This window comes from Gobius niger (genome assembly GCF_951799975.1).
Source record: "Gobius niger genome assembly, chromosome: 1".
In the NCBI taxonomy this organism is placed as follows: domain Eukaryota; kingdom Metazoa; phylum Chordata; class Actinopteri; order Gobiiformes; family Gobiidae; genus Gobius; species Gobius niger.
Genome location: NC_136852.1, coordinates 19,963,536 through 19,989,475, shown reverse-complemented (window position 1 = coordinate 19,989,475; position 25,940 = coordinate 19,963,536). Strand labels below are relative to the sequence as shown.

The 25,940-nt window shown below is 41.5% G+C and overlaps 1 protein-coding gene across 9 annotated transcripts in view; it reads left to right on the top strand.

Annotated features, from left to right (window-relative positions):
- Nucleotides 1–25,940, top strand: part of ryr1b (ryanodine receptor 1b (skeletal)) — a 46,985-nt gene that overhangs the window by 4,884 nt on the left and 16,161 nt on the right. For 4 of the 9 annotated variants that reach the window (XM_079554097.1, XM_079554096.1, XM_079554098.1 and 1 more), the window contains exons 3-73: nucleotides 5,408–5,527; nucleotides 5,603–5,704; nucleotides 5,977–5,997; nucleotides 6,748–6,822; nucleotides 6,904–6,982; nucleotides 7,245–7,357; nucleotides 7,457–7,556; nucleotides 7,673–7,769; nucleotides 7,855–7,929; nucleotides 7,999–8,155; nucleotides 8,244–8,408; nucleotides 8,488–8,609; nucleotides 8,686–8,872; nucleotides 8,947–9,082; nucleotides 9,153–9,248; nucleotides 9,333–9,451; nucleotides 9,526–9,659; nucleotides 9,737–9,978; nucleotides 10,055–10,247; nucleotides 10,323–10,539; nucleotides 10,625–10,729; nucleotides 10,804–10,907; nucleotides 11,009–11,092; nucleotides 11,172–11,331; nucleotides 11,403–11,550; nucleotides 11,628–11,833; nucleotides 11,905–12,079; nucleotides 12,165–12,373; nucleotides 12,447–12,793; nucleotides 12,976–13,108; nucleotides 13,200–13,360; nucleotides 13,437–13,599; nucleotides 13,995–14,081; nucleotides 14,151–14,377; nucleotides 15,092–15,536; nucleotides 15,821–16,366; nucleotides 16,508–16,708; nucleotides 16,803–16,908; nucleotides 16,979–17,122; nucleotides 17,525–17,798; nucleotides 17,885–18,002; nucleotides 18,081–18,213; nucleotides 18,416–18,510; nucleotides 18,594–18,729; nucleotides 18,806–18,989; nucleotides 19,073–19,184; nucleotides 19,278–19,398; nucleotides 19,469–19,638; nucleotides 19,710–19,930; nucleotides 20,044–20,134; nucleotides 20,251–20,391; nucleotides 20,499–20,662; nucleotides 20,967–21,045; nucleotides 21,133–21,222; nucleotides 21,310–21,450; nucleotides 21,552–21,629; nucleotides 21,707–21,782; nucleotides 21,877–22,000; nucleotides 22,082–22,197; nucleotides 22,266–22,333; nucleotides 22,421–22,542; nucleotides 22,775–22,824; nucleotides 23,210–23,270; nucleotides 23,357–23,483; nucleotides 23,549–23,657; nucleotides 23,733–23,814; nucleotides 23,897–24,027; nucleotides 24,111–24,431; nucleotides 24,508–24,748; nucleotides 24,841–24,928; nucleotides 25,015–25,107. In XM_079554097.1, coding sequence (XP_079410223.1) covers nucleotides 5,408–5,527; nucleotides 5,603–5,704; nucleotides 5,977–5,997; nucleotides 6,748–6,822; nucleotides 6,904–6,982; nucleotides 7,245–7,357; nucleotides 7,457–7,556; nucleotides 7,673–7,769; nucleotides 7,855–7,929; nucleotides 7,999–8,155; nucleotides 8,244–8,408; nucleotides 8,488–8,609; nucleotides 8,686–8,872; nucleotides 8,947–9,082; nucleotides 9,153–9,248; nucleotides 9,333–9,451; nucleotides 9,526–9,659; nucleotides 9,737–9,978; nucleotides 10,055–10,247; nucleotides 10,323–10,539; nucleotides 10,625–10,729; nucleotides 10,804–10,907; nucleotides 11,009–11,092; nucleotides 11,172–11,331; nucleotides 11,403–11,550; nucleotides 11,628–11,833; nucleotides 11,905–12,079; nucleotides 12,165–12,373; nucleotides 12,447–12,793; nucleotides 12,976–13,108; nucleotides 13,200–13,360; nucleotides 13,437–13,599; nucleotides 13,995–14,081; nucleotides 14,151–14,377; nucleotides 15,092–15,536; nucleotides 15,821–16,366; nucleotides 16,508–16,708; nucleotides 16,803–16,908; nucleotides 16,979–17,122; nucleotides 17,525–17,798; nucleotides 17,885–18,002; nucleotides 18,081–18,213; nucleotides 18,416–18,510; nucleotides 18,594–18,729; nucleotides 18,806–18,989; nucleotides 19,073–19,184; nucleotides 19,278–19,398; nucleotides 19,469–19,638; nucleotides 19,710–19,930; nucleotides 20,044–20,134; nucleotides 20,251–20,391; nucleotides 20,499–20,662; nucleotides 20,967–21,045; nucleotides 21,133–21,222; nucleotides 21,310–21,450; nucleotides 21,552–21,629; nucleotides 21,707–21,782; nucleotides 21,877–22,000; nucleotides 22,082–22,197; nucleotides 22,266–22,333; nucleotides 22,421–22,542; nucleotides 22,775–22,824; nucleotides 23,210–23,270; nucleotides 23,357–23,483; nucleotides 23,549–23,657; nucleotides 23,733–23,814; nucleotides 23,897–24,027; nucleotides 24,111–24,431; nucleotides 24,508–24,748; nucleotides 24,841–24,928; nucleotides 25,015–25,107 — 10,458 coding nt within the window. Of the gene's footprint in view, nucleotides 1–5,407; nucleotides 5,528–5,602; nucleotides 5,705–5,973; nucleotides 5,998–6,747; nucleotides 6,823–6,903; nucleotides 6,983–7,244; nucleotides 7,358–7,456; nucleotides 7,557–7,672; nucleotides 7,770–7,854; nucleotides 7,930–7,998; nucleotides 8,156–8,243; nucleotides 8,409–8,487; nucleotides 8,610–8,685; nucleotides 8,873–8,946; nucleotides 9,083–9,152; nucleotides 9,249–9,332; nucleotides 9,452–9,525; nucleotides 9,660–9,736; nucleotides 9,979–10,054; nucleotides 10,248–10,322; nucleotides 10,540–10,624; nucleotides 10,730–10,803; nucleotides 10,908–11,008; nucleotides 11,093–11,171; nucleotides 11,332–11,402; nucleotides 11,551–11,627; nucleotides 11,834–11,904; nucleotides 12,080–12,164; nucleotides 12,374–12,446; nucleotides 12,794–12,975; nucleotides 13,109–13,199; nucleotides 13,361–13,436; nucleotides 13,600–13,994; nucleotides 14,082–14,150; nucleotides 14,378–15,091; nucleotides 15,537–15,820; nucleotides 16,367–16,507; nucleotides 16,709–16,802; nucleotides 16,909–16,978; nucleotides 17,123–17,524; nucleotides 17,799–17,884; nucleotides 18,003–18,080; nucleotides 18,214–18,415; nucleotides 18,511–18,593; nucleotides 18,730–18,805; nucleotides 18,990–19,072; nucleotides 19,185–19,277; nucleotides 19,399–19,468; nucleotides 19,639–19,709; nucleotides 19,931–20,043; nucleotides 20,135–20,250; nucleotides 20,392–20,498; nucleotides 20,663–20,966; nucleotides 21,046–21,132; nucleotides 21,223–21,309; nucleotides 21,451–21,551; nucleotides 21,630–21,706; nucleotides 21,783–21,876; nucleotides 22,001–22,081; nucleotides 22,198–22,265; nucleotides 22,334–22,420; nucleotides 22,543–22,774; nucleotides 22,825–23,209; nucleotides 23,271–23,356; nucleotides 23,484–23,548; nucleotides 23,658–23,732; nucleotides 23,815–23,896; nucleotides 24,028–24,110; nucleotides 24,432–24,507; nucleotides 24,749–24,840; nucleotides 24,929–25,014; nucleotides 25,108–25,940 lie in introns of all 9 variants that reach the window. The other 5 variants (XM_079554099.1, XM_079554095.1, XM_079554094.1 and 2 more) reach the window with 2 other exon arrangements.

Sequence of the window (25,940 nt, the reverse complement as noted above, 5' to 3'; positions counted from 1 at the left end):
CTTATTGATTAACTGATCAATAATCAATCAAATGGACATTAGTTGCAGATATAATTTGTACACATATGCAATGTTTGCCCCTGAGCTAAACACTATGGGAATGCGACACTGTGATTGGAGCGACACAGCCACCATCAGATTTCCCCAAAGAAGCCATGACCAGTGGTCTTCCATTGACTGAGGAGTTTTAACAACTGAATCAAACAAGTGCAATATTATCCATTATGAAAAATAAATACTGTTAAAATGTATTAACTTTATTTATATAGCACCTTTCACAGATAAGATCACAAAGTGCTTCACAGTGAAACAAGTGAATCAAAAACAATATAATTGAAAGTTATTGTCAACTCGCTCACCTTAACAGCCATGTCTTAGCTGCTTTTTAAAAGAATCAACAGAGGAAGGTCATTCCACAGTTTAGGAGCAATGGCTTTAAAGAACAAGTCTCCTCTGGTGTTTTCTGGGACAGTGCCGATTCTGGCCCGAGGACCGAAGGGTGCGATCTGAGGAGTGTTTGGATACACTGAAAGTTATAATTCCTGTCTTTCAAATGATTTTGGCCCTGGCGTTTAGTTTGCAGAGTCATGTTTACATTTCATTGTCCATAAGCATGTTAACAGTAGCTGAAGCTGTGGTGAGCGATGGCTTAAGGCCAAATCTTTTGAAGTAGTGTGTTCAGAAGACAGACACACAAACAGCACCTGTTCAACTGGGCTCAACTCACAGCAGCTCACACAATGAACAGGTGTTCAGTGGGACTCTGCTGCTGGAGAGAGACACAGAGACGTAAGGAGGGGTGCTGAGTTACTCAGCTGTTGTATAAACTACTCCGCTTGTGACAAGTGAGCACCATTATCACCCTGAGCTGGGGATTAAGGCTTGTTTGCATATCACAGTATATTCTCGCAAATTCTAATTTTGTGCCAAAATCTTTTACCTCTGTGTTGGCTGTACATTATGTTATAGCCTCCATATGGATAACATGCTTTTGGTGTATTTTGACACTAAACTTTTAAACTTTATTCCTAAACAATATATTCTCACCAAAATGTACACATTATTTAACTTTTGCAAAACATGCAGAACATTATGTTATGATTTTTGCAAAGGTAAAAAAGTAAGTAAGTAAAAGGAACAAAACAATTGTTTTGTTTATAATGCATAATTACCTTAAAATGTTTATAGAGATTTTCACAATGTGCTTCAGTTTTTAATAGATGAAGGTAAGGAAAGTTTTATCTTTCAGATGGATTCAGAGGATAACTTAGGTCCACCTTGGAGCAGGGCAAATGTGCTACTTTTGGTGCCTCTGGTCTGAACATTTTAATAAAATAGATCTTTAGCAATAAAGTAATAATAATAGTTTAAATATAACATGTTTGGTTTGTTCCTATATCTATCAAAATGTACTTTTTGTACCTTCCCCCCCCCTTTATAAGACTGAAGCAATGCTTCTGCCGCTCTCCAAGTGAGACTTCTAACTATCTGCTGGTCAGCAGAAGGAGGCAATGTGATATTGACAGGTGCAACCACCTAAAATAGGAGCAAAGTGGTGAGGGGAAGGCCCAGGGCAAAGGGAACTAATGCAAACACGTCAAGCTATTCAAATATTGAATTATTCACCAATTTAGTCATATATTCTGCACATCTGCAATAGTGTGTAAAAGATGTAAATGAAATTTAGAAGAACAAATATCATTCATTCACAAAAGGAATGATTGAAGAATATTGATGATCAGATTGCCAAAATATCACTAGTAATCTCAGTGAATGTCTCATATTTGTCACATGTGAGTTACCCACATGGCATAAATATGAGAATATGTTTTCAGGGATTGTGAATCTGGAATTGGTGCATGTGTAATGAGAATTAGTTCAACGTGTTCAACTATAAATAAAAGAGCAAAACTGCAAGTACACAAAAGACGCAGGTCGTGTTCTGTTTTAGGGAACCCCCTGTCCTCTTGCACTCTTCTGCGGCCCTCTCTCCTCCGCCCACACACTGTCCTGTGCTGCCCCACACTCCAGTGTCTGCAGGATCTCCATCACTGTCCTGAGGAGGCCTGCATCAGCACACTGCCATCAGGCCGTCCTATCTTAAACACAAATCTTACGCAAACTGGTTTTATCTGTTTTCAAATGCTCTGAGAAATTATTATGTAATGTGTGACACTTCCCCTTTATTTGTCATATTATCCAGTTTTTAGTTTAGTTTTTAACTATTTAGTGTCATTAAAAAAAAAAAAAATACAATAAAACGTTTTTTTTTTTTCTTCTTATACATACTTAAATACATAATACAACACAGGTATTTTTTGTGCCTGTTTTGCTTAGAGCATCGTGTTTGCACTCGCACTTTCATTGTCTTGGAGGACCAGACCTTGGGAATCTCTCTCACTATTTTGCTTATGTTGGCTTCCTTTTGAGATGGGCATTGAGCCCGATTGTCTGGGGAACCCCGAATAGCCCCTTCACAGCATCAGACAGCTCATCAGGCGACCCGGGAGAATAAACAGAGGTGTCTGCTTACAGCCGCTATTATTGCATTTGGCAGTGAAACTCTGCTGCATTACTGACCTCTCTTTGTGCCCACTGCTCTGTTGTTTATGTTGCTGTCTGTCAATCTGGCTTGATTGTCTGTCCCACCTCACTCACCCCCACATTGCCAGACACACACAAACATTGCAACAGGCAGGTTTAGGAAAGTCAGGTGCACTAATCTTAATTTCGGATCTAGCCCAGACCAACTTGACCATGTGAGATTAACAAATAATCAACAGTTGTGGTTATAGCTTACAGTATAGTATCATGTGCACGCCGTATGCATCCTGAAAGCTGTCGCCAATCTATTAATACGAGGATGAGTAAGTCTCTAAGTCAGCTTTTCACGTGGTTAAATTAGTCTGGCCACAGTGCAACTTGTGAAGGACACAATTGTGCTATTATAATATATGGCTCTGCCTAAGCATTTAACATGGATTTAGAGGGCTTTGTAAGTGCCGTTTAAGTGACAGCCAATGCTAACTGAGGCTGAGGGCTTGTCTGCCAACTGTTTGTGGAGTAACAAATCCATTCCAGTGTATGTAAAAGCATGCACTGTTTTATCTTAAGTAGACTCTCACTTAATTTTTTAGGGTTAGGTGGGTTGGTATCTCATGAAATTGATACTTTGGTTTCAATCAGTCTTTGGAAAAAAAAATCAACATTTACCTTGTTTGTTTTATTCTTTTTGTTCAAGACATTACTGTCATCCAAGAGGCTTCCTCAGCTCTGTGTTTGTTCTGGCTGTGAAGTGTATATTCAGTGGACAGGAGCTTGACCTGCCATCAGGGGAGACAGTGGTGCAGATGGTAGAACGGGTCGTCTCACGATCGGAAGGTCGGGGTTTCAAATCCCAGCTCCCGCAGGTGCACACTGTCGTTGTGTCCTTGGGCAACACACTTCACCCACCTTGCCTCCAGTGTCTGTGCACATTGGTGTATGTATGTGAGTGGTTCCTTTCCTGTAAAGCGCTTTGGGCCTAATGAAGCTACAAAATTGCTATATAAGTTGAGACCATTTACCATCAGCTCCAGCTTTACCCTAAACCTGGTTTTCTCTCATTATTAACTGGCCTATTGTTCCGCCTGCCTGAGTGAGTATCTGCAACATGTTGTTTTGCTCATTTAGTCTTGAGACTCCCTGAGTCGTTGTGTACATTAGCTTGACCATGCCCAGCCACCAAAAGAAACACAGAGGGAGGAAGCCTCTTGGATGAGAGGTGTAAAGGTATAGTTGACTTTTTGTTAACCTTTGCTATGATGGAAAAGTTGTGTATGACACAGAGCTTGGACAAACTATGGGCCTCATACATTAATTTTTTCTGAAGATACAGTTTTTAAGTATCACCTTCTGGAGAATTTTAGGTCTGATTCACAAAGTGTTCTTTTAAAGACAGATCTTTTCTTAAAACGTGAGACTACGAACCCTCTCATCGTTATGACATTCACATTATATTGATTTTGTAAATACAATTAATGATAACATCTCTATATATTTTTGTGCTTTTTAGGTCTCTACAACATATAAAATACTCACTACTGACTACAGTGTTGCGCTTTGAGAAACAGTACTTTTTGTAGTGTTCCTTATATATAAAATTACATATAGAGTGGTGTTGCCCACTTTTCAGTAGTACGGGGATGTTTCTGGGTTAAAGAGAGATAAGTAGCACTTCCTCCAGCCATGAGGACGCAAATTCACTATATTAAAGTAATTCTTCTGGACTATGGATTTTATACTAGGAAATAATATGGGTTTTAGATTTTTTAAGTATTCCTCTCTTTGTGTTTCACTGTGTCTATGCATTTTGTAACTTATACTTTATATGATGGAGTGTGATAAGATCATAAAGCCATTGTGAGTCATTGTTAGAGAAGTGAGAACTCAGGAATCTGCCCAAGTGCTGGCACTGTGCAGAGAAATGGCAGAGGCAGGTTAAGTGATGGATCTGTTGCATAACGACAGACTGGATGTGACAGCTGAGAATGTGAATTTCAGGGGAGGAGGGGGGTGTTTATTGCCGTATTTTCACCAGCTGCGGGTGGGTCCAGCGTCAGAGGCACAACAAATGACTGTACATTACTTGAGGATTCATAGCCACGTATGTGAGCATCTCTGTCTGGACTCTGGATAGTCATTTATGAAACATTGAAGTGCTACCCTCTACATATTTCTAAACATTTTTGTATGTATGTATTTATTATTGTTGCTTCAGTGACACTGACACAGATTTTCCTATCATACTGTATATCCTGGTGAGCCAATAAATATGCTAACGTTTGCCTGTGTGCGTGCCTGTGTACCTGTGTTTTTGATATGTATTATACAGTTTGTCCTGACGGAGACCTGTCAAACACTGCAAATCTACCTACGAGTGCAAATAAAGTAAACCTGAACCTGAACCTTAATGTCATCATAGTGCCCTGTCCCGAGAGGAGGGCATCTCGTTGTTTAACCTATTTTCTTAATAGTTCTCAATAGAAATAACATATCGTAAATAAACTACATTTAACACTCAAATAACACTCTACCAGCCATTGTGATATTTTTAATAAAATGTTACCAAATGTTATTGTGCTGTCACTGTGTATTTGTGAAAGGCATTGTTCTGACCACCTCTCTCGATGTGTGATCTGTACTTTGACTAGTTTTTTATGTTTTCCTGATTGTTTTAAATTCCTTTTTATTCTCTATGGTTCACTCTCATTTTATTCTATGTTTGTATTTGATTTGAGTCTTGTTCGTCATCGTTTCTCAAAGAAGAAAGAGGCTCAACAATAATTGAAAAGCTGACCACAAACAAAGTTGACTAAAATGAAACAGTTGGTGCACAGCTTAAAACATGTTCTTGTCTTGGCTACAGGACGACCAGGTGGTTCTTCAGTGCACGGCGTCTGTTTTGAAGGAGCAGATTAAGCTATGTCTGTCCTGCGAAGGCTTTGGCAACCGTCTCGGCTTCTTGGAAACAACATCCAATGCTCAGGTAAGACAACGCCCTGATCGTCTCCCAGGCATCAAGGACGTCCGCTTCTTATGAGTCCTGTGTTTGATGCTTCAGAACGTGCCCCCGGATCTGGCCATATGCTCCTTTATCCTGGAGCAGTCTCTGTCCGTGCGAGCTTTGGTGGAGATGCTCGCCAACACCGTGGAGATGACCGAGGTAAGTCCTTCATTTAAATTATTTGCTTAATTTAGTTTTTAACATATTTTGAATGTGATTGTATTGAATTTTCTTGCTTTTTTTCCACCATTCTTTTCTGCGGTTTCTGTATTTATTTCACTGCAATGCATTTATTTCCCAATTGTGGAACAAACAGAAGTTTTTGTGCATTTTTGGAAATAGATTTGCTTTGGCTGTCCACCTGTTTCCACCTGTTTCCACCTCTTAAATTTGCTTTATCTTCCTGCATTCCTATTTTGTATGCTAAGCAGGCTGTCGATTTGGACAAATGGGTATGTGGACCTGTAGTATGTGTCTCACTGGAAACTCTCTCTGTTCAGGTCTTGTGTCTTGTGCTTGTCCTCTCAGAAACTATCAAACACACAATATGACACGATGCCTTAGTTCCTCTCATTCAGCCTCAACTCTCATGCCCTAATGTTTGTGTGTTACATCATTGTCCTTTTTCAACTGTGCTTTATTTGTTGTTAGTATTTGTTTGCCGTTGATCATTGCTCTTTGGACATAAACTGCTCTCCGATGCACCGGGAGCTAAACATGGCTTTAGAGGCCGTGACAGTGACTGAGCACGTACACACAGGCTGTAGTGAAAACACATGCCGCTGCCAACACCTGTCCAGAACAAGCTCAGTGATAATGCAGGCCAGGGCTAATGGTAAAGTGCTACCACTTGACATGGACACCCTCACTCATACCCTGGATTGTGGGCTCAACCTGGCATAAGTACATGGTGTTAACAGAAGAATAATATGAAAATGAACTCAATAACATAATAAATAAAGTCAGATAATTGTATTTACAAAAAGCAGCAAGGTAAATACTAAGCATAAAGTGCCTTAACCATTAGAATACTCTTTTTTTATGCTTATGTGTCGTTATTGTTGTTGTTTGTAAACATAACTTATATATTTCCAAAATATATACATATATTCCCATAAATCTGTTATTTGTTGTGGACCCTTGATTGTTACATTTTAGCCTCTTGCGTCACATGTCTCAAGTTTGCATTTGCTTCTATCTAGTCGTCACAGGGCGGAGGTCATCGCACGCTACTGTACGGACACGCCATCCTTCTGAGACATCATCACTCAGGAATGGTGAGAAATTAAGAAGAAAAGACACAGAACTCCAAACCACTGGTCAATAACTGTTTATTTTCCATCATTACTTGTATCTAGTATCTGAGCTGTTTGACTTCATCCCGGTCACTCACCGACAAGCTGGCGTTTGATGTTGGTTTACAAGAAGACTCAATAGGTTTGTCAGAATATGTTTGAATGTAATATGTTATAATATGTTAGGAATGATAAAATTAGACCCATCTATGCATCCTGTACTAGGACTGCACACTTATTGAAAAGTGTTGGAATTAGGATTAATAATCTGTGCACATTATAAACATGCTCAGAAGCATTAATGCTTTTAAGAAAGGCTGAAATATGAACTGCCAATCTCATACATGGATTCCATGGATTTAAGTTATATGATTGTACCCCATCATAGCCATCTCCTCTCACAGGTGAGGCGTGTTGGTGGACCATTCATCCCGCCTCCAAGCAGAGGTCAGAAGGTGAGAAGGTCAGGGTTGGAGATGACCTCATCCTTGTCAGTGTGTCATCTGAGAGATACTTGGTAAAATTCCCTTTACAATTCCTATACAGATATTTAGATATAGATTTATGAGGATCATTAAGGCATAGTAAACTTTCTAAAACCTGTTTTTGAAATTAGCACCTTTCCTACGCCAGTGGAGATCTTATGGTGGATGCCTCTTTCATGCAAACTCTTTGGAACATGAACCCCATCAGTTCTGGATGTGAACTCGCTGAAGGTACAAGCCTATTTTTATGTACAACTTGCTAACAATGTAAAAGAAAGCATTTGTTGAAAAAATATTCTCTAAATAACAAAAAACTGATTTAGACAAACATTGTATGTCTTGCTCAGGTTATCTTACGGGTGGTCACGTGTTAAGACTGTTTCACGGACACATGGACGAATGTCTAGCCATTTCAACCCCTGAAGAAGGAGAGGAAAAACGAAGGTGTTGTCAAGAAGACAAATTAAATGTATTTTAAAAACCTGCCTGTTTTCCTTTACATTTTGAAGTATTTTTGTATGTGCTGTAGGATTGCGTCTTTTGAAGGTGGCGCTGTGTGCAGTCAGGCTCGATCTCTGTGGAGACTGGAGCCCCTGAGAATCAGGTAATAGCTGTTTTATAGATGTGAGATACCACTGCGCTTGAGAGGCTTATACCTGTCTTTGGTATACAGCTGGAGTGGTAGCCATATGAAGTGGGGCCAGTCTTTCCGCATTCGTCACATCACCACAGGCCGGTACCTGTGTCTGGAGGATGAAAAGGGTCTCTTAGTTGTTGATCCCGAGAGAGCAAACACAAAACAATCAGCCTTTTGCTTCCGTGTCTCAAAGGTTTGATTTGAATACTATCTTTTATTTTATCGTTTAACTTTTTTGCATTGTAAACAGCAGCTTTGTTTGTCTGTGTTGCCCCCTGCAGGAGAAGGTAGATGTGGCCCAGAAGCGAGATGTGGAGGGAATGGGCATTCCTGAAATCAAATATGGCGAGTCTATGTGCTTTGTTCAACATGTTTCCACTGGTTTGTGGCTCACATACGCTGCTCTGGATGCAAAAGCCGCTCGTCTTGGGATGATGAAGAGAAAGGTAAGTTTGACTCTTAGAAACTAACGGGTCGTTATCTTCTGAAGTGCTTCTTTTGTGAAAAAACGTATGTTGTCTCCAGGTGATTCTGCACCAAGAGGGTCACATGGATGATGCTCTTACTGTATCACGCTCCCAGACGGAAGAGTCTCAAGCAGCTCGAATGATTTATAGCACTACAGGCCTTTTCAGACAATTTATCAAGTAAGAAAATGCCTTGAGGAACAACCAAAAGGAACATTTTTTCATGAACATGAATATTTATACATATTTTGTGTAGGGGTCTAGACTCCCTGAGCGGTAAAAACAAGTCCCCAGTGTCTGTGTCCCTCCCTCTGGAAGGAGTCATACTCTCCCTTCAGGATCTCATCTTCTACTTCCGTCCCCCTGAAGAGGAGCTGGAGCATGAGGAGAAACAAACCAAGCTCCGCTCCCTCCGCAACAGGCAGAATCTCTTCCAAGAGGAGGTAATCTCCATCGTCCTGGTACATTGGCAATGTTTATGAAATATTAAAGTTTGTTTTTAAAATGTGTTTTTCAGGGCATGATTACCCTTGTGCTGGAGTGTATTGATCGCCTTAATGTTTACAACACTGCAGCACATTTTTCAGAATTTGCGGGAGAAGAAGCTGCTGAATCCTGGAAGGAGATTGTGAACCTGCTTTATGAGCTCCTTGGTAGGCTGCCTTGCTTGGTTCAAAAGTATTTGGTAACTTGGTAACATCTCTCCTTGTATTTATTATACAGCTTCTCTGATCAGAGGAAACCGCTCTAATTGTGCATTGTTCTGTGATAACCTGGACTGGCTGGTCAGCAAACTGGACCGTCTAGAGGCATCATCAGGTAACACATACATATTACACATAACCTGCATTTCAGTCCAAGTTTATTGATGCATTTAGTTATTTGCCTCTGGGGAACATTTAGGTATTCTGGAGGTGCTGTACTGCGTTCTAATTGAAAGCCCTGAGGTTCTGAACATTATTCAAGAGAACCACATCAAATCCATAATTTCTCTACTGGACAAACATGGACGGAATCACAAGGTTGGTTTCATTGTTATTATCTGGCTGCTGCAGTGTATCCCGGCAGAAATGCATAATGAGCACCATGTCTGCAGGTCTTGGATGTCCTGCGCTCTCTTTGTGTGTGTAATGGTGTTGCTGTGAGGTCCAATCAGAACCTCATCACTGAAAACCTCCTTCCCGGTCGTGAGCTCCTGCTGCAGACCAACATTGTAAATTATGTAACAAGGTATTTTATTTTATATACCTAACAATCAACTGACAAGCTGTTTGCCTTCATTATTTTTTTTTAATCATTTTGCTTAGTGTGAGGCCAAACATCTTCCTGGGAACATGCGAGGGATCCACTCAGTTTAAGAAGTGGTATTTTGAGTTGATGGTGGATTATGTGGAAGCTTATGTGACGGCACAGGCCACACATTTGCGTGTGGGCTGGGCCATGACAGAGGGCTACAGCCCATACCCCGGAGGAGGAGAAGGCTGGGGAGGCAATGGCGTGGGAGATGACCTTTACTCCTATGGCTTTGATGGGTTGCATCTTTGGTCAGGTACTGTTCCCCATAATCAATCTGTAGGGCATCATCTCTAAAACAACTTTTTTAACTTGATTTGTCTTTCCTCCAGGAACCATCCCTCGCCAAGTTGCTTCCCCCAGTGCACACACTCTTGCAGCTGATGATGTTGTGAGCTGTTGTCTGGATCTGAGTGTGCCCAGTATCTCCTTCCGCATCAACGGCCACCCGGTTCAAGGCATGTTTGAAAACTTCAATGTTGATGGCCTTTTCTTCCCTGTCATCAGTTTCTCTGCTGGAGTCAAGTGAGTTGAATTTGAAAATCAAATAATTTAGAAAAACTGTTTACAAATGTATAAATAAATTGCATATTACCTCAGGGCTCGGTTCCTCCTTGGTGGTCGACATGGAGACTTTAAGTTCATGCCCCCACCCGGTTATGCCCCATGCTATGAAGCTCTGCTGCCCAGAGAGAGGATGCGGATTGAGCCCATAAAGGAGTATAAGCATGACTTCAATGGTGTCCGCAATCTCTTGGGACCTACCCAGTCTCTTACCCATACTTCTTTCACTCCTTGCCCGGTGGACACTGTTCAGGTGATGTCTGTCACAGGTTACTATTGCTACATTTTTGTACACATATGTAAATTTGTAATTTTGTTATGATTTTTCCTTTGTGTAGATTGTCTTGCCCCCTCACCTGGAGCGTATTCGAGAGAAGTTGGCTGAGAATATTCATGAGCTTTGGGCTGTTACTAGAATTGAGCAAGGTTGGACCTATGGCACTGTAAGTTTAGAGTAGTAAAAATACAGATTAGTTGTTGCATCAAGTTTGTACTGAATTCAGTCTTTTCACCACAGTTCAGGGATGACAACAAGAAACTTCATCCTTGTCTGGTCGACTTCCAAAGTCTCCCTGAGCCTGAGAGAAACTACAATCTTCAGATGTCTGGAGAAACTCTCAAGTGTGTAATTTCTTTTTTTTTTTTAGCAAACAGACATTATATTCAATATGTGATGTTAATTGTAATTACATTTTTCTGCACCTTTGTTTGTTTTCTGACAGAACTCTGTTGGCGTTGGGGTGCCATGTTGGCATGGGCGATGAGAAAGCAGAGGAGAACCTTAAGAAGATCAAGCTACCCAAGACGTACAAAGACAATTAGAAATTTTATTTATTGTTTTGTAAATGAGAAATTGAAAGGTGATTAATTCAATATACTTTCCAGCTATGTGATGAGCAATTCATATAAGCCTGCCCCCCTTGACCTTAACCACGTGAAACTGACACCCAATCAGAACCAGCTTGTGGAAAAACTGGCAGAAAATGGGCATAATGTGTGGGCAAGGGATCGGGTAAGACAAGGATGGACCTACAGCATTGTGCAGGTATTTTTAAAATTTAGCTAAATTTTACTAATATTTTATAGACTATTAAAATATTTGTGCCTACTGCATAGGACATCCTAAATAAGCGGAACCCTCGTCTGGTGCCTTACAACCTACTGGACGAGAGAACTAAGAAAACCAACCGAGACAGTGTTAACAACGCTGTCCGAACACTCATTGGTTATGGCTACAACATCGAGCCTCCAGATCAGGAGAGCAGTAAGTTTGGACACACAATATACGCATCTACAAACCACGACATGTTGTTAATAGCAATTTGATCGATTTCATTTCAGCTGGCCATGGCCTTGAAAACACCCGTGGAGACAAAGTACGCATCTTCAGGGCAGAGAGGTCGTACGCTGTCACTCAGGGAAAGTGGTACTTCGAGTTCGAGGCTGTCACCATTGGAGAAATGAGAGTCGGCTGGGCACGTCCTAGTGTCCGCTCTGACACAGAACTGGGAGCCGATGAACTTGCCTATGTCTTTAACGGCGATAAGGTCAGTTGTAGTTTACCGCTAGTCAAGATATAAGACCTCTGTTATTTTTGACTACGGCGTGTTCTCTATAGGCCCAAAGATGGCACATCGGCAATGAGCCCTTTGGTCGTCAGTGGCAATCGGGTGATGTCGTGGGCTGCATGATCGACCTGACTGAAATGAATATCATGTTCACTCTCAATGGAGAAATGCTGATCAGTGACTCAGGCTCAGAGATGGCTTTCAAAGATATCGAAATTGGGGAAGGTAGGCAAGCATTTCATCTGTGTTGTAATTTTGCCAAAATGTCTTCCAAGATATTGCAGCATGATTGCTTTGGTTTTCCTTCCAGGCTTCATCCCAGTATGTACGTTGGGCCTGTCACAAGTTGGAAGAATCAATCTCGGTCAGAATGTCAGCAGTTTGCGCTACTTTGCCATTTGTGGCCTGCAGGAAGGATTTGAACCTTTTGCCATAAACATGAAGCGTGATACGACCATGTGGTTCAGTAAAAGTTTGCCGCAGTTTGTGCCTGTACCTACGGATCATAATCACATTGAGGTAAAATTTAGGAATTTATATTTAAATTGAACCCATAGAAACTGGAACGATTGCCTTTATGTCTGCATCTCAGGTGTCTCATGTGGATGGGACGGTGGACAGTGCCCCTTGTTTGAAAGTTACTCACAAGACATTTGGCTCTCAAAACGCCAACACGGACATGCTCTTCCTTCGACTTAGCATGCCTGTGCAGTTTGATGAGACTTTCAAGATACCAACTGGCACCACTCTGCTCACCCGCGCCCTCACCATACCAGAGGAGGAGGTGGTGGTTGTTGAGCCCGACTCTGAGTTTGAGGTTTTGAAAAAGTCTGCCAGCAAAAAAGAGCAGGAAGAAGAGAAGAAAGAACCCTCCGTACCAAAGGAGCTCTCTGTGGAGAATGAGAAGGACTCGGCTTCCGAAAAGGGAAAGAAGAAAGGGTTTGTTGATTCTAATCATTATCAGCAATCTGAATCAGAAACATTTATTTTTCTCATCACAAAAGAACGTTGAATTTTGTTGAATGAATGAAAAAATAGCATTACCATTAGTTTTGTTTGGGTTACTGCATCACACATTTGTAACAAGGTTCATAGGCGCATTGATTTGCCTTTATTTTCAGATTCTTCGCAAAGGCCAAAAAGGCTGCAATGACCCCCATTGCACCGCCTCCACCCCCAGCAGTGCCCCGTTTAGTGGAAGATGTGGTGCCAGACGACAGAGATGACCCCGAGATTATTCTCAATACAACAACAGTGAGACAAAATCTTTTGGAAGACAATTACACATAAGATTTAAAAAAGGTGAATCAGGATAAACACGTTACCTTTTGTGTGTTGTGTGCAGTATTACTACTCTGTGAGAATCTTCGCTGGGCAGGAGCCGACTACCGTGTGGGTTGGTTGGGTTACTCCTGACTACCATCAATATGACCAAAGCTTTGACCTTTCCAAAGTTCGCAATGTCACCGTTACCGTTGGAGACGACAAGGGCAACATTCATGACAGGTAGATTTGTGCTTTTTAATGTTGGTTTTTAAGAAAGATTGCCTTTGTGTGTATTATGTGTTATTTTTCTTTGCAGCATGAAGCATAGTAACTGCTACATGGTCTGGGGAGGTGACCTGGTCAGCACTCAGCAGACACGTTTCAGTCAAGAGGACATGGTGGTTGGGTGCCTTGTCGATTTGGCAACAGGACTCATGACCTTTACGGCAAATGGAAAAGAAATAAATGCCTTTTACCAGGTTTGGGAAATGCGACATACATTTAAGTAATATAAGTACACTCATAATGCAAATAGGTCTGATCTAGAAAGGTCCAGATTGAACTAATTTAAAGGCAGGGCACTTGCACCTTAAAATATATTGGCCGTGATGAAATATTTTTGTTGCTGTGACCAGTTAGATCCTCGTCATCCTTATTTATTGTCAAATTATATTGATTATTGTATAAAAAAGTGTGCAATGAAAGGCAAACAGCATTGATGGTTAATATATATTGTTGAAATATTAGCTTTGAACCCTGTTTTTAGGATAGTTTTGGGACATATTTAAAGTTGTACGTCTAAATGATGTCCTGGTGCAACCAACCCAAAATGTTAATCTGCAGCCCTATCCACAATTACACTTTGTGATTAAAGGTGGAGCCAAACACAAAGCTGTTCCCCGCTGTATTTGTCCAACCTTCCAACCAGAACATGGTGCAGCTTGAATTGGGCAAACTGAAGGTGAGTAAAATTCCATGGCTTTACTAAGTTTCGTTTTTCTTCAATTAACACCTCGTGCCTTTTCTTCAGAACATCATGCCTATCTCGGCAGCCATGTTTCGCAGCGAGCGCAACAACCCGGTCCCGCAGTGCCCCCCCAGGTTAGACGTCCAGATGCTCACCCCGGTCATTTGGAGCCGAATGCCTAATAACTTCCTCAACCCAGATGTGGGCAGAGTGAGTGAGAGGCTGGGCTGGATGGTGGAGTGCACTGAACCACTCACTATGATGGCCCTGCACATCCCTGAAGAAAACAGGTAAAACTGCTCTTGAGGGAACTATTTTTCACTAGGGCTGGGTATGTTTGAAAAAATTACTTTGGTACAATATCTTTCAATGCTTCTCGCGCCTAAAACCTGTACACATTTACCTGGTAAATCCTGTATAAAGTTATTAGGCAGTTGCAGCACAAATAAATGAAACAAATCTCTGTCTTGCTCAAAGAAATAGGTAATATTTTGCCTGGCGCAACTACAGCATTGGTCCAGACGAGGTTCACATCTTGCATCCCCACAACCGCTGCGCCTATGGTCAGTCGCTAGAAGGTGTTTCTCAGAATAAAGAGGTCAAGTGAGGAGTGGTGTGCTTTTATGTCGCGCTACTGCCTTTTGCACTTCATTCAGCATTTAGGCTACATCCTTTTTAAGCTCCCTCTACAAACTTCATTTATCCCTTTGTGAGTCCATGTCCCGTGAGAAAGAGAATACTGTTGGTCCCACTCTTTAACTGGTATCAAAGAGCGCTGGGTTCTCCATGCGGCAGAAACACGGTGCTTACGTTATTATTATTATTATGTTTTTTGGTTCTAAATAATAATTCAATTGCATAAATATTAGAAGTGGTTTTGATACATGTACTGTATTGCAAACCCAGTATAAATAAATTAAATATAGGTATTGGGTGAAAAAAGTATTTTTTATAAATATAATAATATACATAATATATAAAACTATGTTAATGTGTGATTTTAGATGCATTGACATTTTGGAGCTGTCTGAACGCCAGGATCTAATGAAGTTCCACTATCACACCCTGATGCTGTACTGTGCAGTCTGCGCTCTGGGCAACAATCGGGTGGCTCATGCCTTGTGCAGCCATGTGGATGAATCTCAGCTTTTCTACGCCACTGAAAACACCTACCTCCCAGGACCTCTCCGTAGCGGCTACTATGACCTGCTTATCAGCATCCACCTGGAATCGGCCAAGCGGGCCCGTCTGGGCACCAACAGGGAATTTATTGTTCCCATGACTGAGGAAACTCTCAGCATCCACCTCTATCCCGATGCAAAGAAGGCTCATTCTCTTCCAGGTGTAGGACTCACGACGTGCCTGCGACCGAAGCTTCATTTCTCTTCAATCAATTTTGTCGGCACCGACCCTGACCTCTACACTCTCAGTCCCATTTTCCCTCTGCAGGTAGAACTCAAAAACGTACATGCATCAGTTTTCAGACTTTGCTTAAGTATTGACCAGTAACAAATCCTTTTACTGGACTATTTCTTTTATCACATTTATCACAGGGATTGTAGTTCTGTAAAAACAAACAAAAAAATTTAAATGTTATATTTAACATACAAAACAAAAACACACATTGATCCTATAATTTTAGTTAATTTTAAACTGTCTCAGATTACTACTACTTACTTTACACATTTTGACAGATACAGACATAACTTATTTCCAACTGTTTTTGCCAACAGGACCTGAAGACCAGGGCGATCAGCATGTTAACAGAGGCTGTGCTGGATGGAAGCCAGGCCATGCGAGATCCAGTAGGGGGCAGCGTGGAGTTCCACTTTGTGCCCATCCTGAAGCTGATCAGCACTCTGCTTATTATGGGCATTTTCAATGATGAGGACACAAAACACATCCTCAAAATGATTGACCCCAACGTCTTCAGCGGAAAGGAGGAGGAGGAAGAGGCAGAGGAGGAGAAAGCAGAGGCAGGAGCCGAGGAGGAAGAGAAGGAGGAGGAGGAGGAAGAGGAGGAGGAGGACGAGGGCGTCGGCGATGAAGAGGAGGAAGAGGGCAAGGGTCAGGAGAAAGCTGAAGCTGAAGGAAAGGAGCCTAGCGAGGAGGAGGGAGAGAAGGAGGGAGAAGCTATGGCCAAAGGAGAGAAAGTGGACGGAGAGAAGGCAGAGGAGGAGAAGGAGGCGGAGGCTGTAGAGGCCGAGCCCAAAGAGGAGGAGGAGGGTCTGGAGGAAGGACTGCTCCAAATGAAACTGCCAGAGTCTGTGAAACTCCAGGTATAATCTCTTTCTGTCATGGTTTCTTTATTTTTGTCTGTATACAGTAACAAAAATGTGGCATTAGGGAAAAGCTACTTTCCATGCACATTAGAAAATAAGTCGGTTGCCTCAGCTTTAATTATTGCCATATCTTCACAGATGTGCAAGCTTCTCCAGTACTTCTGTGACTGTGAGTTGCGGCACAGGGTGGAAGCTATTGTGGCGTATTCCGACCAGTTCGTCAAAGGTATTCAAAGTAACCAGCGTGTGCGTTATAACCTGCTAATGAGAGCTTTCACCATGTCGGCTGCTGAGACCGCACGCAAGACTCGTGAGTTCAGATCTCCACCCCAGGACCAGGTCATTGTTTTATTCACTTTATTTGTTTTGACTTTATTGAGACAGCAGGGGCTTTCATGTAGATGTAGCCTTATGCGTCATGCGACTTCTTTAGGTACTTTTGCTGACAAACTTCAAGCATGACGACGAAGACAGCCCCGTACCCGAGGACATACGGGAGAGTCTTGCGTACTTCCATAAGGACCTCCTGCTTCACTGTGGTAAATAATCTTGGCAACTGGCATTTTTCCCTTCTTAATTGTTTTCATCCAATGCTAATTATGGTCGTAGATATCCATATTGAGGAGGAGGCAGAGGAAGAGGAGGTGGATGCTTCCCTCAGGGGCAGGCTCATCAGTCTGGTCGACAAAATCAAAAGTTTACGCAAGAAAGAGGAGGAAGAGGTGCCTGAAGTTGAGGAAGAGCCAAAACCAAGTAAGATACAATATAATCACATTGAAGGCTGTCCATGATATTGCCAAATTATTGTTATGGGAAAATATGGTCACACATTCATATCTATTGCAAAATTACTGAGGTCTTCCATCTGACTGAAATGTAGACAGTTTTTAACAAAAACGCTCAACAATAATCAAGAAAAAGCCAGTAGTTCCTAATTAAGTTCCATTTTAGCCTTGTATTGGTCACGAAATGTATACATTTTTCAGAGTTTTTGTTAATATTTAATGTATATTCATTTATATGGTTTGATAAAGGATTGTGCAAATGTAATTATTGCAATATAAGACAGTCATTGTATTTTCTGTTCGTATACTCATGTACAATATCATAAGTAAGCTTTTTCTAATTTCTCTTATAAATTCTTGTTTTGCGCAGGCACTCTTCAGGAGCTCATCTCCCACACTATGATCCACTGGGCTCAGGAGTCCTATATCCAAAACCCTGAGCTTGTGCGTCTCATGTTCAGTCTGCTCCATAGGCAGTATGATGGGCTTGGGGAGTTAATCCGAGCTTTGCCCAAAGCCTATTCAATCAATGCTGTGTCTGTCGAAGACACAATGGAAATGCTGGAGTGTTTGGGACAGATCCGCTCATTGCTTATTGTTCAAATGGGTCCAGAGGAGGAGCGGCTCATGATTCAGAGCATTGGGTTAGTTAACTACATCAATACTTAACTACTCATCACTATTTAGAATGACGTGGAACCTTTTAACTTTGATTTCCCTGTTTTTAAAGCAATATCATGAACAATAAAGTGTTCTACCAACACCCTAACTTGATGAGAGCTCTGGGTATGCATGAGACTGTCATGGAGGTCATGGTCAATGTGCTGGGTGGAGGTGGAGACTCAAAGGTAATTCTTTGATTGTTCTTGTTGACAGTCTTCATCATTCCTGCACTTTATTTATACAATCTTTGCTTTTTTATTCAGGAAATAAGATTCCCTCAAATGGTGACAAACTGCTGTCGCTTCCTGTGTTACTTTTGCCGCATCAGTCGTCAGAACCAGCGCTCCATGTTTGATCATCTGGGATATTTGCTACAGAACAGTGGCATTGGCTTGGGTCTGTATCATTCTTAGAGTAACAAAAATTACTTGTGTGCGTTAGTGAACAAAACAAATGAGAAACATTTGCATTTTCTTCCCCACTCAGCTATAGCGGGGAATTACCTTGTAGTCTGTCTAATGTTATTTCTATAAAAGTTGTGAGAAGATTTTATTACATTCCACAGACATAAGCTGAATGTATTTTTTTTTATGTGCAGGCATGCGTGGGTCAACTCCTCTGGATGTTGCTGCAGCTTCCTGCATTGACAATAATGAACTGGCTTTGGCTCTACAAGAGCAGGATCTGGAAATGGTTAGGCAATTCAAATTCTAAGAAGCAAATGAACAAATAAATAATAGCACACAGCAGACTGATAGTTCTGTCATTTGTTGTAGGTGGTGACTTACTTGGCAGGTTGTGGACTGCAAATGTGTCCAATGCTCCTGTCTAAGGGCTACCCTGACATCGGCTGGAATCCAGGTGGAGGAGAGCGATACCTAGATTTTTTGCGCTTTGCTGTCTTTGTCAATGGTCTGTACCCATCTATGAATGAATATATTTTAGTCCTGGCATTTCTTCTGACTGTTGCCCCTTCTTGTTTTTACAGGAGAGAGCGTGGAGGAGAATGCTAACGTCGTTGTGCGTCTTCTGATCCGTCGGCCTGAGTGCTTTGGGCCTGCTCTCAGAGGTGAGGGTGGCAATGGTTTGCTGGCAGCTATGGAGGATGCAATTAAGATCTCTGAGGACCCAGCCAGAGACGGACCAACTGTCAAGAAAGATAGAAGATTCATGTAGGTTGTTTAAAATTAAACTTTGAGTATAAATACGATTCCCATCTTAATTCCAACTTAATTTTTCGTCCTTTGATCAAAAGAATTGGTGGGGACCAGCATCACGAGGAAAACCGTATTCATCTTGGAAATGCCATTATGTCTTTCTACTCTGCACTGATCGATCTGTTGGGGCGCTGTGCTCCTGAGATGCATGTAAGTTGTGATGTTGCTCTTGTGACATACAATTAGTGCAAATTACCTGTTAGATTTGTTTACAATAACCACATTTTACATTAACTTTCACAGCTGATTCAAGCTGGAAAGGGTGAGGCTCTAAGAATCAGGGCCATCCTGAGGTCTCTCGTGCCAATAGAGGACCTGGTTGGAGTCATTAGTTTGCCTGTGCAGATTCCAGCCTTTGGCAAAGGTACTGTTTGTGATCATTTGCTCATTTCAGTGTAAGTTATTTTATGGTGATGTTTTTATTTATCTCTCAGAGAGCCTGATTATTGAGCCCAAGATGTCTGCCAGTTTTGTACCTGACCATAAGGCGTCCATGGTGCTGTTCCTTGACAGAGTCTATGGCATAGACAATCAGGACTTCTTGCTTCATGTTTTGGAGGTTGGCTTCCTTCCTGACATGAGGGCTTCAGCATCTTTAGACACCGTGAGTGCAAACAACCATTTATCTGTCTAATTTGATATTTTAAGTGAGAATAATATTATTTGTGGTCATAGGTTGCATTCAGCACTACTGAAATGGCCTTGGCTCTGAACCGCTACCTCTGCTCAGCTGTGCTGCCTCTGCTCACCAAATGTGCCCCCTTGTTTGCTGGTACAGACCATCGGGCCATCATGATTGACTCCATGCTTCACACCATCTATCGATTGTCCCGAGGCCGAGCTCTAACCAAGGCACAGAGAGATGTCATTGAAGAGTGCCTCATGTCTCTTTGCAAGTTAGTTCAAATGTTGTGTTGGAACACTTTTCGATAATGTGTTGGTAATACAGTTGAAGAATACATTACATTAGATTGTTTTTCCATCACTCACATTTCTAAAATGTTCACAGATATCTTCGACCATCGATGCTGCAGCATTTGCTAAGGCGGCTAGTATTTGATGTACCAATCCTCAATGAATATGCAAAGATGCCTCTTAAGGTTAGTTGTTTAATTGTTGTTGTTTTTTTACATGGTGCAAAACGATGTAGATTCAAATAATCAAATACATTGCTACAAGTGTAATTAATTATAGTGTATTTTTATAATGTTGTCAGCTTTTGACCAATCACTATGAGCGCTGCTGGAAATATTACTGCTTGCCCAATGGTTGGGCGAACTTTGGGGTGACCTCAGAGGAGGAGTTGCATCTTTCTCGTAAACTTTTCTGGGGAATCTTTGAATCTTTGGCGCACAAGGTGAAACATTGATTTTGTCAAATAATTTTGTGTCATTTACAGTTTAACTAGAGTTTGTGTCAGTGGAAAAAAAAGGTATGGATTGACTTTGGATTTGAAAACTCTAGAAATTTGATGCCGAGCTCTTCAAAATTGCCATGCCGTGCCTCTGTGCCATTGCTGGAGCCATCCCGCCTGACTATGTTGATGCCACCTACTCGTCTCACACTGAGAAGAAGGCCTCTGTGGATGCTGAAGGCAACTTCGACCCTAAACCTGTGGAGACCACTAAGTGAGTGTTAACATCTTATTTTATTTTTTTGCATGATCCTGACAATGATACTTTTACCATTTGAACAAAGGGGGGTCATTTATTGAGATAGCTGATAGCTGTTTGTGGCTGTTTGTGGGCATGTCGCACCTGATTTACCATTCGACAAGGCCTGTATTACTGCACTAGTGCCCCAAATCAGATATGTCAAGACAAATGAATCGGCTTCTGATCCACTTTTGCACATGAGCAAACGCTTGGTAAATGACCCCCAAAGTGTTGCATTGCAGTTGCTGCAGTTTTAATCTCTATCTGTGTATTTTAGCACCATCATCCCTGAAAGACTTGATGCTTTTATCAACAAATATGCAGAGCACTCTCATGACAGATGGGCCTTTGAAAAGGTCAGCAATGACTTATTTCTAATATAATGTTTCACAGTGCATGCACCATATCACCTGTAATTTATGACATGACCAACACCATTTCAGATTCAAAACAACTGGACATACGGAGAAGTTTTGGATGAGAATGCTAAAACACACCCAATGCTCCGGCCCTACAAAACCTTCTCTGAAAAGGTAAGATCACATGAACATTTGTTTTAGGTTTTTTTTGCTTTCATTCCATTCTGTACGTTAATGAGATTGTCCCTCTCTGTTCCCTAGGATAAGGAGATTTATCGATGGCCCATAAAGGAATCTATAAAAGCAATGTTAGCATGGGAATGGACCTTGGAAAAAGCCAGAGATGGGGAGGGAGAGGTGGAAAAGAAAGCTGCCACACGCAAAATCTCTCAAACTGCCCAGGTAGCCTATTGACGATATCTTTCACTGATGCGCTAGCTGTAAGTTGCTTAAAATCTCGCAATGAAGCCACAAAGTCACATTGTTTTCCCTAATGTTTTCAGGCCACATATGACCCCAGTCAAGGCTACAACCCTCAGCCAATAGATATCGCAGGAATGGCTTTATCTAGAGAACTTCAGGTACCTTTCTCCTATCCTAATAGCACAATGTACATCAATAACCCTGAAATCTAATGTTTGAACTCTTCTTTCTGCAGTCTATGGCTGAGCAGTTAGCTGAGAATTATCATAACACCTGGGGCAGGAAAAAGAAGCTTGAACTCCAGTCCAAAGGTAAAATTTGTTTTTTATTTTATTTCCCTAGTTAAGTTAACACTTTGCTTCTACTTTTATGTAATATTTGTTTAAATCATGAATGCTCTTGTAGGCGGTGGCACCCATCCTTTGCTTGTGCCTTATGACACCCTGACGGCCAAGGAGAAGGCTAGAGACAGAGAGAAGGCCCAGGACCTGCTCAAGTTCCTCCAGCTCAATGGATATGCCGTCACAAGGTAAACTGGATGCCTTAACCAGTCGATACAATACAGTGAATAGTTCTAGTAAACATATTAATTACTCCTGTGTGAAACTAGGGGACTGAAGGACATGGAGCAGGACATTTCCTCCATTGAGAAGCGTTTTGCCTATGGCTTCCTTCAAAAGCTTCTTAAATGGATGGACACTGCGCAAGAGTTTATTGCTCATCTCGGTAAATAGACTTGAAATCTGAGAATTGACCAAGCTCATGTTTGTCTCACTCAACTTCTCTTCCAACAGAGGCCGTGGTTAGCAGTGGACGAGTGGAGAAGTCGCCACATGAGCAGGAGATCAAGTTCTTTGCCAAGGTAAACTACTCACACTATATTAATGCAACCACAATGCCTTAAGTTGTAAAAGATTTTTAACATGCAATTCTGTATTATTTTTTATAGATTCTTTTGCCACTTGTAAATCAGTACTTCAAGAACCACTGTCTCTACTTCCTGTCCACTCCTGCAAAAGTCTTGGGCAGTGGAGGCCTTTCATCTAACAAGGAAAAGGAGATGATTGCCAGGTATTCTTAACAAATAAACAAATAGTTTTATCCAATTTCTCATCTGCCTCCGTCTTTAATGTAGTTTGTCTGCCCACTTTTCCATTACGGCATTTTAATGTTAATCTCCTATGTGCCTAAACATGTATGTATTTTCTTAAATGTGCTTTCCTTGTCATCTTAACTGTCTTTTCTTCATCACTCTTCTTCCCTAATCCTCCTCCTGCCTCTCCCCTTTCTCCTTGTGCCATAGTATCTTCTGTAAGTTGGCTGCTTTGGTGAGGCACAGAGTATCTCTTTTTGGTAAGGAGTCTCATGGTGGCTGTCACAGGTTTTACTTTGGTTTGTTTGTGTCTTTGGTCCACTGCGTTTACTCCTATCCTTCTTCATCTTGTCCTTCTTACGCTATGCTTCTGCTTGGTGCAATTCTTTTTATGTTACTCACATTTATTAGGAGTCTTGGTTTAGATTCTGGGTATTTTAATCCTTTTACGCTATAAATAACCTTGTCCAATGCATTGAATGTAGGATTTGGGTAATTTGCGTTGTATATGTAATATTGGTGTCATGTTGATTTTGTCAGTAATGCATTTTTGCCATGCTTTGCCCTAACTCTGTGTGCTGTGTTTTATAATCAGAAAGCAACAGATATGCAAATTTGAGTGTTTATTTTGGCTTTGTTATTTAGGAACTGATGCAAGTGCGGTGGTAAACTGTCTCCACATTCTGTCGCGGTCTTTGGATGCCAGGTAACACTCAAACAATATAAGTCACTCATAGAATTTGAAAGAAAAGCAATCATTCATTCAGCATTATTTTTGTTTCTCTTTTTAAGAACTGTCATGAAATCAGGCCCAGAGATTGTGAAAGCTGGGCTCCGCCAGTTCTTTGAGAGTGCAGCGGATGACATTGAGAAAATGGTTGAAAATCTAAAACTGGGCAAAGTATCCAGTCGGAACCAGGTCAGAGATATCTTTACACAAATATCACCTATGGATTATTGTCACTGACTGAAATGTGTTTGTAGGTGAAAGGTGTGTCCCAAAACATCAACTACACCACGATTGCCCTGCTCCCTGTGCTCACCACTCTGTTTGACCACATCGCGCAGCACCAGTTTGGAGACGATGTCATCTGTAAGTCTCATAAACTTTCTGTTTTAATTCTGTGTTATGTTACATACTGATGATTTCCACCGTTTCTGATTAAAGTGGATGATCTACAAATATCCTGCTACCGCATTATGTGCAGCATCTATTCTCTGGGCACAGTAAAGACTCCACATGTTGAAAAGTAATTAAATTTCCCTTCATTTACTGTGATGTCATAATGTCATAATGTTTCTTTGTATTGACCTGTGCCTCCTTCTTTGCAGGCAGCGACCAGCCCTTGGAGAGTGTTTGGCTCACTTAGCAGCAGCGATGCCTGTAGCTTTCCTAGAACCAGTGCTCAATGAGTACAACAGTTATTCTGTTTACACGACCAAGACTCCGAGAGAGAGAGCGAGTATGTACAAACTGTTTTTATGAACTGGAACAACTGATTCAAAGAAGTTGTAATTTTGACTTTGCTCTTTTATGTGTATCCAGTCCTGGGACTTCCAAACCAAGTGGAGGAGCTGTGTCCTGACATCCCAGAACTGGAAATTCTAATTAAGGAAATCCATGATCTGGCTGATTCTGGTGCTCGTTATACAGAAATGCCCCATGTCATTGAGATTACACTGCCTATGTTGTGCAACTACTTGCCTCGCTGGTGGGAGAGGGGTCTGGATAACTTCCCTGAGCAGGAGGGACAACTCTGCACTGACGTGACGTCTGAACAGCTCAACCAGCTCCTCGGAAGCATCATGAAGATTGTGGTTAACAACTTGGGTATAGATGAAGCCTCTTGGATGAAGAGATTAGCTGGTCAGTGAGACAAGATCATAAAGTTGGGATGCCTGTGTTTTTATTTGAGTGACAATTTTACTCTGCAATTTCCCAGTCTTTGCACAGCCGATTGTCAGCAGAGCCAAACCTGAGATGCTGAAATCTCATTTCATCCCCACCATGGAGAAGCTGAAGAAACGCTCATCCAAAGTGGTGGTAGAGGAGGACCGTCTACGTATGGAGGGCACAACAGAGATGGACAGTGAGGATGGGACCATCAAAGATGAGTTTGCTGTGCTGTGTCGGGACCTGTACGCTTTGTACCCCTTACTTATCCGTTATGTGGACAACAATAGGTAACCCATCTTTCTCAATTATTTTAGGTTTTTAAGATCTGTGTTGTTGTACAGTGCAGCCTATATTCAAAGTGTATATGTTTTGTATAAAGAGCAAGATGGCTGACCTGTCCTGATCCTGACGCAGAGGACTTATTCAGGATGGTAGGAGAGGTCTTTATCTTCTGGTCAAAGTCCCATGTAAGTATTTGTTGTGTTGCAGTCGTGGTGCATTTGTGCATTTTTTGGAAACCAATTCTACGGTTACACTTATTTTTGCATTACAGAACTTCAAAAGGGAGGAGCAGAACTTTGTAGTGATGAATGAGATCAACAACATGTCCTTCCTGACGGCTGACAGCAAGAGCAAGATGAGCAAGGTGAGCAAAAAGAAAACTCCTAATTGAAGTTTAAAAATCACACACTGTAACATGATCCTCTAACCCATTATCAGTTATAACTTACTAATATTTCCCATTTTGAGCAGCTTAAAACAGCTGTTTAAACAAAAACTAATCCTCTTTTTTCCTTTTATTTTAGTTTTTGGTTATTGTCAGGGATGACTGGAGTGTTGCTAACTATTTTTTTCCCTTATATCCTGTGGCGGTTGGATGCGGGGTCACTAGGCTGGAGATGCAGAGGTTAGACTGGGTTTGTGCACGAGCGCTGTGCTGATCGCATGGCACCCTGATCCTGGGAAGCTTTTAAACTTCCCCATGGATTACAACACTTGACACACAGATTGCAGTTTTGACATTAAAACGTGTCTACGTGAAGAAAATGTCTTCAAAGGGATCCGTTGTTTTCATGTGAAAATTGTCCCTGATATTGCCACTAAGAAAGCCATTACGGATCACGAGGGAATAATACTTGATAGTGGATAAATTATCCAAGCTATAAAAAGTGCTGTATGTTGTGACAGTGTCCGTGTTAGTATGTGTCTTGTGTGACGAGGATTGTCTGTAGATTGTAGAAGCGTGTGAGGTTTCATGGCGCTCGGTTTAGCAGTGGAAAGTACTGTATTTCACTCGTGTTAAGTTTCTGCCGCCGGGCACCATCACCCTGTTTGTGTTCGGTTGAAGCGTTTGTTTGGGATACACTGGCGGATTCCTTTTTTTTTTTTAATATGTGATGTAAACTTTTTATGCTTGGATTTTCAGCTCTTGTGGTGACCTTTTTTGGCTGTGGGAAAAGTAGCTATATTCATTTTAAA